General features: G+C 58.3%; 1 protein-coding gene across 3 annotated transcripts; it reads left to right on the top strand.

Annotated features, from left to right (window-relative positions):
• Nucleotides 1-12,109, top strand: FDXR (ferredoxin reductase). 3 transcript variants are annotated; one of them, XM_047081446.1, is made up of 13 exons: nt 1-139; nt 723-841; nt 933-1,004; nt 7,503-7,598; nt 7,808-7,930; nt 8,110-8,223; nt 8,578-8,679; nt 9,493-9,600; nt 9,850-9,934; nt 10,067-10,266; nt 10,349-10,520; nt 11,370-11,540; nt 11,678-11,903. In XM_047081446.1, the coding sequence occupies exons 1-13, from the start codon at nt 61-63 to the stop codon at nt 11,806-11,808; spliced, it is 1,572 nt and encodes a 523-aa protein (XP_046937402.1). In that variant the 5' UTR covers nt 1-60; the 3' UTR covers nt 11,809-11,903. The 3 variants fall into 3 exon arrangements, with proteins under 3 accessions (XP_046937402.1, XP_046937400.1, XP_046937401.1); XM_047081444.1 differs by lacking the exon at nt 723-841 and having other exon boundaries at nt 907-1,004; nt 11,370-11,553; nt 11,678-12,109; XM_047081445.1 differs by lacking the exon at nt 723-841 and having other exon boundaries at nt 907-1,004.
• The last annotated feature ends 857 nt before the right edge of the window (nt 12,110-12,966 follow it).

The raw sequence follows: 12,966 nt of genomic DNA on the forward strand, positions 1-12,966 counted from the left end.
AGCGCGGAGTGCGGGGCCATCTCCGGGGTCGGGTCCGCTGGCTGGTTGGTCTTTCCAGCCATGGCTCCGCGTTGCTGGCGCTGGTGGCACTGGTCGGCGTGGCGTCGGACCCGGCCGCCTCTCCCCGGGAGCACCCCGAGTAGGAGCAGGGCACCTGTAGGGCCGGATGGCTGCGCGGGGAGGCCTGCGAGCGCCAAGTGTGGGGGTCGGCGGAGCTAGGGCAGGGCTGGAGAGGGGTGAGGGGACCAGGGGCGAGACCGGAGAGGTCATCTCATGCGGATGAGATTGGCGTGGTGTACGGGGGCAGGCGGGGGCCCGTGCGGTGAGATGTTAGTCCACAGAAGTGAGAAGGGGAGACTATGAGGTGCACAGGTGTGAGAAGAGGTGAATGAGGGTTATATGAAGGTCTGTGGGCCGAGAGGGAAGTCCGAAGTAAAACAGGGGTCTATAGGAATGACAGGCGTCTATATGGACAATATAGTATTCTGTGGAGAGAGAGTGGGTAGAAGAGGCACAGTTGGGCATGGCGGGGGGGGGGCGGGTCCACGCCAGCAAGACTGGGATATGGAGCCGGCTGGAAGGATGTGGTATTCTAGCTGGCTGGGTGGGGAACCTTGCAAGAAAAATGAAGTGCTGTGCAGGCAGCTTCAGGGGTGATGGGGAGTGTTGAGTAGGCATAATACATTCATGGGTGAAACGTAGGGCTCTGGATGAAGACACAGACTTTGAGGGTTCAGATGAAGTAAGAGATCCTGCAAACGCCAAGGTTTTGAGGAAAAAGTGGAGGAGAGTGCAATTGGGGGTGAAGCTTGGGAAGCTGCATCTTCTGACACTGTTGTTGGTTTGGGAAGTGGGGAGGGGGTGTTGATCTGACCTCCCACCCATTTCCCATTCCCTCCCACAAAGGCTTCCGGCAGCGGTTCTCCACCCAGGAGCAGCCCCCCCAGATCTGTGTGGTGGGCAGTGGCCCAGCTGGTTTCTATACCGCCCAACACCTGCTAAAGGTAAGCCATGTCTTCCTGGTTCCCTCTCCCATGATTCACCTGCTGCTCCAATCCTGAGGGCAAGTGCCACCCCTGCGAGTTTTAAAAGCACTCCTGGATCCCTGATGGGAAAGGGGCTCCCAGTCCATCTAGACTGGACACTTCCTATATGCTTTGTCACCTCCATCTGGGGCTCCCCAGTCTAGGTCCTCAGCTATGGGAGAAGTGTGTTTGCCTCATAGGCAGCGGTCAGTGGCAGATGGTCTGAGATGCCTCTTTGGCCAAACCCGTCAGGGATTGTGTAGACCTACAGGATAACTGTATCCTGCCCCTCATCTTCCCTTCTTTCTTTCTCTCATCTGTCCTCAACGTCCTATGTCTTCAAGCTACCCCCTCTTCTCAGAGTTTTCTGATAGGTGCTTCGTCATGCTCCAGCCCTCCCCATGCTATGTTTTTCTTTCAGGCTGCCCTCCACCCCCCCCCCCATTCCACCCACCCCAAGGCCAGAGTCTCAAGTCTTACAGTGTTGGCCTTGGTGGGCAGGGCCCAAGGCTGCTGGTTACCCTTGAGGCTTGGGCAGATATTGGTGGGAGGGGGGAGGGATGGAGACCTAGGCTAAGACATGAGACAGTGGCCTCACTTTGGAGGGACTTGGGGTGTCTATGGAGAGACAGGAGGAAGCATGAATATATTAATTATACACATATACATGCAGAAACTTAAAAGGTAGGGTAACCAATCTTCCTAGTTTGCCTAGGACATGGAGTTTTCAATATTAAAACCTGGGGGATTGGGGCACCTGAGCAGCTCAGTTGGTTAAGCGTCCAACTTTGGCTCAGGTCATGATCTCATGGTTTGTGGGTTCGAGCCCCGCATCGGGCTCTGTGCTGACAGCTCAGAGCCTGGAGCCTGCTTCGGATTCTGTGTCTCCCTCTCTCTTTCTGCCCCTCCCCCACTCACACTCTGTCCCTCTCTCAAAAATAAACATTAAAAAAATTTTTAAATGGGGGGCGGTCTTGGGGGGGACCAGCGTGAGTTGGACACCCTGCTGAAAAGTGACCAAGCAACACAGGGGAAAGAGCTAGTTACTGTGATGTGAACAGCATGAGCTAAGTGAGGTGCAGTCAGTCAGAAAGTGTTTCCTGGAGAAGGTGCATTTCAGCTTCATTGAAGGAGGCCATGGGCTTTGGGGAGGACCTGCTGCGTGCGGAGGGGTCATGCATGGGCAAACCGCCCTGTGGTAGAACAGCCCTGGACCCTGGGATGGAGACCGGGGATCCCACAGGGTCAGGGGAGATCCGGGAGGGTTTTGCGTAAGGGGCACTTGCTAGCTGAGCCTGAAATCTGGGGAACAAAATTGGGCCTTCCAGGCGGGCTTCTCAGTGCCCCCAGTGTGAGCAGGGGCTCTGACCTGCACGCTTGCACACGCTTTCCTTGTAAGAGGTGCCGGGGGATGGACACAGAGCCAGTTACAAGCCAGTCCTTGCCCACTGGGTGTTCCAAGCTACTGGGTGTGCTCCCCAGACAGGAACACAGTGCGACATGTCAGGGGCAGTGGCACTTAGCCAAGCCAGGTACCGTACAGCATCTCATCTCCCCATGACAACCTCTGAAGCAGGTGTCCTGACTCTCACTTTGCAGGGCAGGACACTGAGGCTGAGTGACACTGCCCAGAGTCCCCCCGGACGGGGAAGGTGCTAGGCTCTCAATGCAGGCAGGCAGATGGCAGGGCTGCTCTTTTTTTTTTTTTTTTTTTTTAATTAAAAACATGTATTTATTTTTATTTTTTATTAAAAAAAATTTTTTTTTAACATTTATTTATTATTGAGAGACAGAGAGACACAGAGCATGAGCATGGGAGGGGCTGAGAGATGGAAAGGCACAGAATCTGAAGCAGGCTCCAGGCTCTGAGCCATCAGCACAGAGCCCGACGCGGGGGCTTGAACTCACAAACCGCGAGATCATGACCTGAGCCGAAGTCGGACGCTTAACCGACTGAGCCACCCAGGTGCCCCAATTTTTTATTTTTTTTAAGTTCATTTTTATTTATTTTTGAGAGAGAGACAGAGAACAAGTGAGGGAGGGGCAGAGAGAGAGGGAGACAGAATCCCAAGCAGGCTCTGCACTGTCAGCATGGAGCCCGATGCGGGGCTTGAACTGCCAAGCTGTGAGATCATGACCTGAGTGGAATTCAAGAGTCAGATTTCCTGACTGGTAGGTGAGCCAGCTACGCACCCCCCCCACCCCCCAAGTGCATTTTAATGGAAGTATAGTTGATACACAATGCTGCATTAGTTTCAGGCATTCAACATAGTGATTCTCCCCCACCCAGTGTGTATGTTACGCTATTATGTTTCCCCCTAGGGTAGCTACCGTGCCCGGCTTTCACAGCACTGTTGACTGTGTTGCCTGTGCTGTACGTTTCATCCCTGTGACTTATTCATTAGATAACTGGAAACTTATGCCTCCCACTCCCCTTCACCCATTTTACCCATCCCTCCACCCTCTCCTCTCTGGCAACCATGAGCTTATTCTGCGTATTTATGGGTCAGAGCTGCTCTTAGGTACCACGCTAGGCTGTTCACTCAATAGTCCTTTATTGGACACTGACACGTTCCAGGCACAGACTCAACAGTAGGAACATAGATGTGAGCAGGACAGACATGAGCCCTACGCTCAAGGACATACCAGTCTAATGTAGGGGGGTTGTGGAGTGGAGAGGAAGAGAGTTTACAGTTTCTAAGCCTCTGATAGTGTAAGAAACTGGGGGTGGAGGGCGTGGTGTACAAAGAGCTGCACCCAACTCAGCCTGGAGGAGGAGGTGTCCAAAGTGCTGTCTGAAGGACAGAAGGAGCTGCCAGGCAGGCGAGGGGTAGGTGGCAGGCAAGAGAGGCCCAGGCGCAGAGAACCCCATGGGCAAGGCCCGGAGGGAGGAGAGAGTGTCCCTTTGGGGACAGGTGAGTTTGGGAAGACAGGCTTGTGTGTTAAGCGTGGAGAGCTGATGAGCCCAGAGCCAGGGCGCCTCGGAAGGCTCCGGCCGGGCCTGCAGGCAGGCAGTTTTTCATGGTGCTGTCCACTCACCTCCCCCTCCTTTCATCAGTCCCACGGGATAGGTATTTCCATGCACATTTCTGGGCCTACCTCACACCTGATCAAACTGGGGCTGGGGCCTAGGAATCAACAATTTAATTAAAAAAAAAACTTTTTTACGTTTATCTATTTTTGAGAGAGAGAGAGAGAGAGAGAGAGAGAGAGAGAGAGAGAGACAGCAAAAGTGGGGGAAGTTGCAGAGAAAGAGAGGGAGACACAGAATTCGAAGCAGGCTCCAGGCTCTGAGCTGTCAGCACAGAGCCTGATGTGGGGCTCGAACCCATGAGCTGTGAGACCACATCCTAAGCAGAAGTCAGTTGCTTAACCAACTGAGCCACCCAGGTGCCCCAGGAATCAACAATTTTAAACAGACTCCCCCCCCCAACCCCCAGGGGATTCAGAAGCCCACTGCTCTAAGTAGGTTGACTTCACTGAAAAGTTTTAGGCAAGCAGCCCATTTTGGACAGGAAACTCTCTCTGCCTGTAGGGTAGACAGTGGAGCGGGGAGGCAGGACTAGGTGGCCAGGAGAGCAATGGAGAGCTGCGGACGTGGCAGCGGGGCACAGGAGGGGAGGATGACTGACTGACTGGACAGGGTTGAGGGGAGCCGGGGAGGAGCCCCAGGTTCTAGCTTGGGCTCTGGGTGGATGGGATGGGAGGGAACAGAGGAGCAGAAGGGGAGAGTTTGGGGGGAATGGGGAGTTGACTTCCATCTGGATGGGTTTGAGGTGTCTGCAGTGTCATCCAGGGGGTCAGGTTTGGAGGGGACAGTCCGGGCAGGGGAGAGAGTGGAACAGCAGCAGGTCCATGGGAATCTGAGGTCACAGGAGGGAGTGGCTGCAGCTTCCCCAGGGAATGTGTGTCTGGGAGAGGGGAGGGGTCCCACACTGGAAGAACCTCAGAGAAGGTTTTCATTGGGGGCAGGGGCAGAAGAGAAGAAGCCTGAGAAAGAACAGGCAGAGGGGGAGGGGGGAGCTGAGTTAGAGAAGAGAGAGTTCTCTGAAGACAAGGTCGGCCATGAGAGATCTCAGTAAACACACCAGCAGGTCTAGCACTGGGGAGCTGGCCTTGGACTTGCATGGGGTGGTGTGACCAGGAGGGAAGGCTCCATAGCAGGAAAGAAGGATGAAAGATGAAAAGCCAGGTTGTGTATGATACGGACTGCCAGGCTGAGCAGTTTGCGCTCTGTCCCTTGGCGGTGGGCAGGCAGGGCAGGTTTGTGGGCAAGGCGATTGCGTGCAGCAGTAACGGCAAAAGGCAGCTTTTTTTTTCTTTATGTTTATTCATTTATTTTATTATTTTTTTTTTAATTTTTTTTTCAACGTTTATTTATTTTTGGGACAGAGAGAGACAGAGCATGAACGGGCGAGGGGCAGAGAGAGAGGGAGACACAGAATTGGAAACAGGCTCCAGGCTCTGAGCCATCAGCCCAGAGCCCGACGCGGGGCTCGAACCCACGGACCGCGAGATCATGACCTGGGTGAAGTCGGACGCTTAACCGACTGCGCCACCCAGGCGCCCCTATTCATTTATTTTTGAGAGAGAGAGGGAGAGCACAAGTGGAGGAGGGGCAGAGAGAGAGAAGGAGACACAGAATCAAAGCAGCCTCCAGGCTCTTGAGCTGTCAGCACAGAGCCCGACGCGGGGCTTGAACCCACAGAACTGTGAGATCCTGACCTGAGCCGAAGTCGGACATTTAACTGGCTGAGCCACCCAGGTGCTCCTCAAAGGGTGCCTTTTTGGTTGAACGCTCACAGTGGGTCAACTGCGGGGCTAAGGGCTTCAGGCCTCGCTCATTTGATCACAAGCGTCACCCAGAAGAGCTGTTCTGTTGTAGGAGAAGTTAAGAAACTTCGCTGTGGGACAGAGCCAGACCGCGGAGGGGCTGGGGTTGGTCCCTGCGGAGTGGAGACAGCATCAGTGGGGCGTGAGGGAGGTGGTTCGGGCACTGCCTGTGGCTGGCCTGGATGGGGACAGTAGGAGGCACGTGTAGCCACGCACTGAAGACAAAGTCCTCAGACACTTAGACCGAGCGGACGTGCTGGGCTGACCTCTGCCGGCGAAACAGCAGCAGCAGCAGCAGCAGCAAACGGCACGTGGTCTCTATTTCATGTTCGCCAGGTAGAAACACGCAAGAATGTTAAAGCGTGGGAGGAAGACACGAGGAGCCTCCAGACATAGACCAAACACACATCTGGTGTTTACGTGAAAGCATGCAGGGAAGCCGTGAGGTTTCAAGGACTGTTAAGCAATTACAGTGGGTCTGTTCCCTAACTGGCTCCTGGGCGATCACGGGGCTCTGTTCTCATAGTGCTATCGCACTCGACAGCCTTGAGACCCGAACATCGCTGACGTTTCAGCAATTACACCATTCACTTTCCCGGGGCCTTACAGTTCTCCAGAAATAACTCCCCAGGCACGTTCAGACAGGTGGGTGGTGGGGAGCCTGGACTTGGGCGCAGGCAGTGGAGTGGAGGGCAAGAGGGGATTTGGACAAAGGTGAGGAGGTGAGTGTGAGCCTTTGTAGGGGTGAGGGCGACTGGCGGGCAGGAGCTCAGTTGGTTTGAGCCCCATTGAATCGGGAGCATCACAGCAAGAGCCTCGGATGGGGGTGCCCCAAGGCAGGGCAGTGTCATCCGTGGGAGCCCCAACCTCTTGACTCCAAACCCGCTGTGGCCCAGCATCTCTCACGGTCCCGGCCTGGATGCTTCCCAACACCCCCGAGAGGGGGCTGTTATCTGTCCCAGTTTGCAGAGGAAGAATCTGACACCCAGGCAGATCTCGGGACTGGCCAGGGCCGTGTGACTGGTCGGTGGCAGAGCCAGACCCGACTTGTCTGCCCAACCGCAACCCTTTGCTTCCCCCGTGGCCCCTGTAGGTGCTCCAGAGGGCAGGCCACGTGGGACCACCGTATAAGTGAGCTCGTTTTTTCTAAGACCGAGAGTGAGCCGCTTCGATCTCCTTCTCCCTTCCACGTCCCTCCCTCCCATGTCTTGGGGACCCCTTTTCCAACAGGATGATTGTGGAGGCTAGAGCTAAGGCGGCTCTCAAGTTCAAAGTGTAGTTCTCAGCTCATCAGACTGGCTGAGCATTTCTAGAAGTATGGGAGGGTTCAAAGGCAGGGCTGCGTGTCATGCCTGAGCCAAGTGGGTGAAGAAGCTCCCCGGCCGCAACTCCAGTAGCGGGAGAGCTGCCTCCTTCCTCCCCTCGCGATGGGCTGGCAGTCCCGAGGGCTGACCTCGGCTGCCCGTGCCACCATGCTGCCCCAGTCCTCTTGTCTGGGTCTCCAGGCTGCTGGGGAGTTGGGGGCCCCTCTTTCTCCTTGTGTCCGCCCCCCGCTGAGCTGGGCTCTCCTGCCCCATCGGGGATGGGAGGAGCCCTAGGGCCCAGCCTCTCCCTCAGCCCCACGGACTGTCGACCTCTCCCCAGCACCACCCCCAGGCCCACGTGGACATCTACGAGAAGCAGCTTGTGCCCTTCGGCCTGGTGCGCTTTGGCGTGGCGCCCGACCACCCCGAGGTGAAGGTGGGTCTCTCTGGGCCCGAGGAGGGGGTTTGGAGACGGGTTAAGCTGAGGAGGGAAAGGGGGCTCCCTGGCTGCATGGAATGACCCCGGGTGCTCTGTGTGGATGTCACACGTGTTCCCGCCTGGGGACATTGTGAGGCGAGGGTGGCTCAGGCATGGTTCCTGAAGTGCCCGGCCCCTAATCCCTTCCCCTCTGGGGCCTGTTGCAGAATGTCATCAACACCTTTACCCAGACGGCTCGCTCGGCCCGATGTGCCTTCCGTGGCAATGTGGTGGTGGGCAGGGACGTGGCTGTGCCGGAGCTCCGGGCGGCCTACCACGCTGTGGTGCTGGTGAGTGCCCACGGGTGGGGGGCAGGGTGGGCAGGGGATTGGGGCAGGGCGGCCGCTGGCCGAGGGATGGAAGGTGGTAGGGCTGAGGCCCAAGCCACTGGGCAGGGGAGCTGGGAGGAGGGCTACCAGGGTCTGCCTGGCCCCTTAGCTGGTGCCAAGCACTCTGGGTCTTTCCTCAGAGCTATGGGGCAGAGGACCATCGGGCCCTGGAAATTCCCGGTGAGGAGCTGCCTGGGGTGTTCTCGGCCCGGGCCTTTGTGGGCTGGTACAACGGGCTTCCTGAGAACCGGGAGGTGAGTTTGGGGAGCACTCCTGCTACTTCTTCCTCCCCACCCCTCAGCCAGGGCCAGGGGCAGCTCTTGGATGCCGCAGCTGGGGGGCGAGGGAGCCGCTGTCCAAAACTGGGAGGTCCCCATTGAGATGAGATGTGAAGCATCAGGCTGCCTGAGGGGGGAGGTCAGCCAGGGAAGGCCTCTGGGAGAAGGCGGGGCTGGGTAGGAGAGGAGGGGCTTCCTCTGAGGCTCAGGTGGGGTGGGCTTTCTGAGTGTAGGGAAGCCTGGGGGCTCGACTGAGGATTGGGCATGAGCTGAGATGAGACTGACCGGGGCCAAAGCTAGGGGAGCCCTACCCGGACCTCTCCCTACTAGCTGGCACCAGACCTGAGCTGTGACACAGCCGTGATTCTGGGGCAAGGGAATGTGGCTCTGGATGTGGCCCGGATCCTGCTGACCCCACCTGAGCACCTGGAGGTGAGTGGGTAGGTCAGGGGCTGGAGGCGGGGTGGGGGGGGGGGTGGGAAGGCTGGGGGCACACTGAGGAGAGGGTGCCACTGCCTGCAGGGTTCAGGCCTCATCCTCCAAACTGAGCTCAGTGCCTCTATTTCCCTATGGTGCCAGGCAGAAGCCTTCCGAAAGGCAGCCCGTGAGCTTTGCCTCATACCGTTTCCACTTCGCTTTCTGCACTCTAGCTACGTGGGCCTTAAAAAACAAACAAACAAACAAACAAACAAACACCTATTCAGTGTGTACATCACTCCCCCTGCCAGTTAACCTGTGTTCATCTTTTAGTTCTTGGCTCAGCTGTCCCTTCCTCCAGGAAGCCCTCCAGTACTGCCTTAATAGGTCTATTTCCCTATAATACCCTCTCATAGACTTGTCTACTTCTGTTTCAAGGCACGTTATCGCCATGACAATTTTATACTTATTCGTGAACATTTGGTAAGTGTCACTCTCTCTTACCAAATCAGAAGCTCTGTGAGGGCCAGCACCGTGTCCCTTTTGCTTACCACTGACACCCCACCCCCATGCCCCTTGCCTAGTGCCTGGCCCAAGCAAAACACTGAGTGGACACTTGTTGAAGGAAAGAGCAGGAAGGAGCCTGGCTGGCTACTAGTTGGAGCCGTTTGCAGAATTGGAGGCAGTGCTCCATCTGGCCACCAGGTGGGGCAGTGGTGCCGTTTCAGGCTGCAGAGCTTCTCCCCACTGAGGGTAGGGAAACGGCCAAATGAAAAGGCCCCTTGCCTGGTCAGTGCCGGATGACTTTAAGCCCTCCTTTTGTGCCAGAAAACGGACATCACAGAGGCTGCCCTGGGGGTACTGAGGCAGAGTCGGGTGAAGACGGTGTGGATAGTGGGCCGACGCGGACCCCTGCAAGTGGCCTTCACCATTAAGGTGCTGGGGCCAGAGGGAGAGGGGTCACGGTCCCAAATAGATGGTCTGCCCTTGGGAGGTGTGGCAGGACTGAGCCCCCGAGAATGGCTCCTGCCTACGGTGGAAGAGGGGGAGCCTGGCAGGGCCCTGGGGCCTAGTGACTTCTGTGGTGGCGGGTGGGGTGACTCCCCTGTGGTCTGGTCTCTGGGGTGGGCTCCAGAGTGGACAGTGCTCTGGGCCTGAACTCCTCCCCTACCTCCCATCCCCAAGGAGCTTCGGGAGATGATTCAGTTACCAGGAACCCGGCCCATTTTGGATCCTGCGGATTTCTTGGGCCTTCAGGACAGAATCAAGGGTGAGGGGCCCTGACCTGGCCCCCCAGCTCTCTAGGGAGGGGATGGTCTAGGTCAGACAGGGCTCGGGGGAGAGCACTGGGGGCAAGGGCTGTAACCCAGGGCCAGGCCTGAGATGTTCTCATTGCTGACAGAGGTCCCCCGCCCGAGGAAGAGGCTCACAGAACTGCTGCTTCGAACAGCCACGGAGAAGCCAGGGACAGAGGACGCTGCCCGCCAGGCACCGGCCTCCCGCGCCTGGGGCCTCCGCTTTTTCCGAAGCCCCCAGCAGGTGCTGCCATCACCAGACGGGCGACGGGCAGCAGGCATTCGCCTGGCAGTCACCAGGCTGGAGGCAAGTCTCATGTTACTCAAAGATACCCGCCTTCTCAAGTCTCCCCACCCCAGCCCGGTGTTGCCCACGCTCTCCTCAACAGGGTGTCGGTGAGGCTGCCCGGGCAGTGCCCACTGGAGACACGGAAGACCTCCCTTGTGGGCTGGTACTGAGCAGCGTTGGGTATAAGAGCCGTCCCATCGACCCCAGTGTGCCCTTTGACCCCAAGCTTGGGGTCATCCCCAACATGGAAGGCCGGGTTGTAGATGTGCCAGGTGAGAGGATGCCGAAATCTGGGCACGAAATCATGGTGGGGGATGGAGAGGCTGGCGTCACCTGGGCCGTTCATTCATTCATTCGGCCAGTGACGTGCACTAAGAAACCGCTCTGAGCCAGGACGCTGTTCCGGGACGCTGTCCTGGGACCCAGCCACCCTCCTCCTGGCTCTAGCTAGGAGGGAGGTTCTCAGTCTAGCCGACATGCCCACATATGCCTGGTGATCTAGTCGGTCACTTGACTGAGGTGTGCTTTGGGCTAGGCCCCTGTGCTCGGTGCTGGGACTAGAGAGGAAACCACAGCCCCTGTCCTAAAGAGGCCTCCAGTCTGATTAAATACCCATTCATTCATTCTGCTAGTATTTTTTTTTTTAATTTTTTTTACATTTATTTATTTTTGATGGAGAGAGAGCATAAGCGGGGGAGGGGCAGAGAGAGAGGGAGACACAGAATCCGAAGCAGGCTCCAGGCTCCGAGCTGTCAGCACAGAGCCCAACGTGGGGCTTGAACCCACGAACTGCGAGATCATGACCTGAGCCGAAGTCAGACGCTCAACCGACTGAGCCACCCAGGCACCCCATTCTGCTAATATTTAGAAGGGCCTGCTAAGACTGGAGGCGGGCCAAGACCCATCTCCTACCCTCAGGGAGCTCCTGGCCGACAGGCAGATTGAGATGGAAGGGGTGGTGTGATATGAACAGGTTGAGAAGAGTCCAAGGCCGCGGGCCGGCGCGGGTATGCTTGGGGTGTGCACGCGTGTGTATGCACAGGTGTGTTCCCTGGGGGCTTAGACTTGCCAGAAGTATCCAGCTACCTCTCCTTTCCTGACCCTTTGTTATCCCCTGCCAGGCCTCTACTGCAGCGGCTGGGTGAAGCGGGGGCCCACAGGCGTCATCGCCACCACCATGACCGACAGCTTCCTCACCGGCCAGATGCTGTTGCAGGACCTGAAGGCTGGGCTGCTGCCACCGGGTCCCAGGCCTGGCTATGCAGCCATCGAGGCCCTGCTCAGCAGCCGAGGTCTGGGCCCCATGTGAGCTCTTGGGAGGTGTGGTGGGCAGCCCTGGGCCTTTCCGCTGCTTGGGAAGGGTGCTCTGGGCTGGAGGTGGGGCTGGAGGAGGAGGTGGAGGCAGTGACTTCTCTTCCCTGTGCCTCAGGGGTCCGGCCTGTCTCCTTCTCGGACTGGGAGAAGCTGGATGCCGAGGAAGTGTCCCGGGGCAAGGGTGCTGGGAAGCCCCGGGAGAAGCTGCTGGATCCTCAGGAGATGCTGGGGCTGCTGGGGCGCTGAGCCTAGATCCCGGCCTGGCAGGGACGGAAGGCATGCTGTGCAGGGGAGAGGGGCCTGGGTCAGCCAGAGGGACTCTGCGCCACAGCTGTGTCGCCTGCCTGCCCTGGCACGGGGCCTTGGCCGCCTCTTTTCCAGGGCCCTCTGCGCGCTTTCCCCTGGCGAAAGGTCACCCTCGCCAGAGATAACTTTAGGGGTGGGTGGAAGTGCAGGCTGACTTTCCTCCCTCCCACCTCTTTCCCGCCGGACTGTGGAGGCTCACCAGGTCAGGAATGTACTGGAAATAAAACAGCTGTGACGGAGGGCCAGTGGTTGGTGTGCAACTTCTTTTGGGGCCCGGGGTCACCTTCCAGCCACGGCTCCCCGCCTGTCACCAGGTGGCGCTGCAGAGCCAGCTCCCTGCTCTGGGGACTCTTGGGGGCCGCAGGGTGTTTGGCAGTCAGGCCTGGAACCCACTGTCCCTCTCGCGGCTTGGCTCTGCTGCTGCGGCCTGCCTGCCTTCTGCTCGCACCTCAGGCACCCTGGGACCCCATCGTGCCTGCTCCGCGGGTCCCTCGGGCCAGTTTCCTTTCTGGTTAGCCCCCCGTAGAACCAAAACAAGAAGAGAAAAAGTGGGAGCGAGGAGTCAGGCAGCAGCTTGCCTCAGGCCCGCCTTGTGGCCCAGAGGGTCCAACCTGTCTTGGTGTCCAGCCACAGGGACAAGCCTTTTAAAAACAGCACCTCGGTCTCTGTAGTACTTTGCAGTTTATGAGGCGTGTTAACCGTCTTTTGTGCCTGTCCCCAAGAGGCTGGTCTCACTTTAGAGAGCGAGGGATCCTCCAACGAACTGGCCCAAGGTCACACAGCTAGTGAGCTGCGGGCTCGAACCCAGGGCTCCAGGCGGGCTGTTGGTTTCTCCGAGGCCGCACTTGGCCCCAAGTGTCGGGTCTGGGGACGCGGTTCCGGAGAGGGGAGAAGGGACCCAGGCGTCCCGCGCGCGGGCGGGCAAGGAGGGGCCTGGAGCAGCGGGGAGCGGGTGGCGGGGCGGGCCGGGGCGGGGCGGAGGCGGCGGGCCCCGGCGGGGCGGGCCCGCGCGGGCGGCGGCGAGCGCTCAGCCACAGCCGGCTGGCGAGCCCTGGGAGCCAGAGGCGCGGCGTGCCGCCCAGCCCGGGACGGAGCCAG

Source organism: Lynx rufus, unplaced genomic scaffold (assembly GCF_022079265.1).
Source record: "Lynx rufus isolate CCGP_SWC_20201006 ecotype Redwood Valley unplaced genomic scaffold, mLynRuf1.p SCAF_18, whole genome shotgun sequence".
Taxonomy (NCBI): Eukaryota; Metazoa; Chordata; class Mammalia; order Carnivora; family Felidae; genus Lynx; species Lynx rufus.

What these genes read in the sequence shown, in the direction of transcription:
- FDXR (XM_047081444.1), top strand. Translation starts at nt 61, where the DNA reads ATGGCTCCGCGTTGCTGGCGCTGGTGGCACTGGTCGGCGTGGCGTCGG. An exon ending in CCGACCACCCCGAGGTGAAG is followed by an intron (nt 7,599 to 7,807) that starts GTGGGTCTCTCT and finishes GGCCTGTTGCAG; the next exon opens with AATGTCATCAACACCTTTAC. An exon ending in CCCCACCTGAGCACCTGGAG is followed by an intron (nt 8,680 to 9,492) that starts GTGAGTGGGTAG and finishes CTTTTGTGCCAG; the next exon opens with AAAACGGACATCACAGAGGC.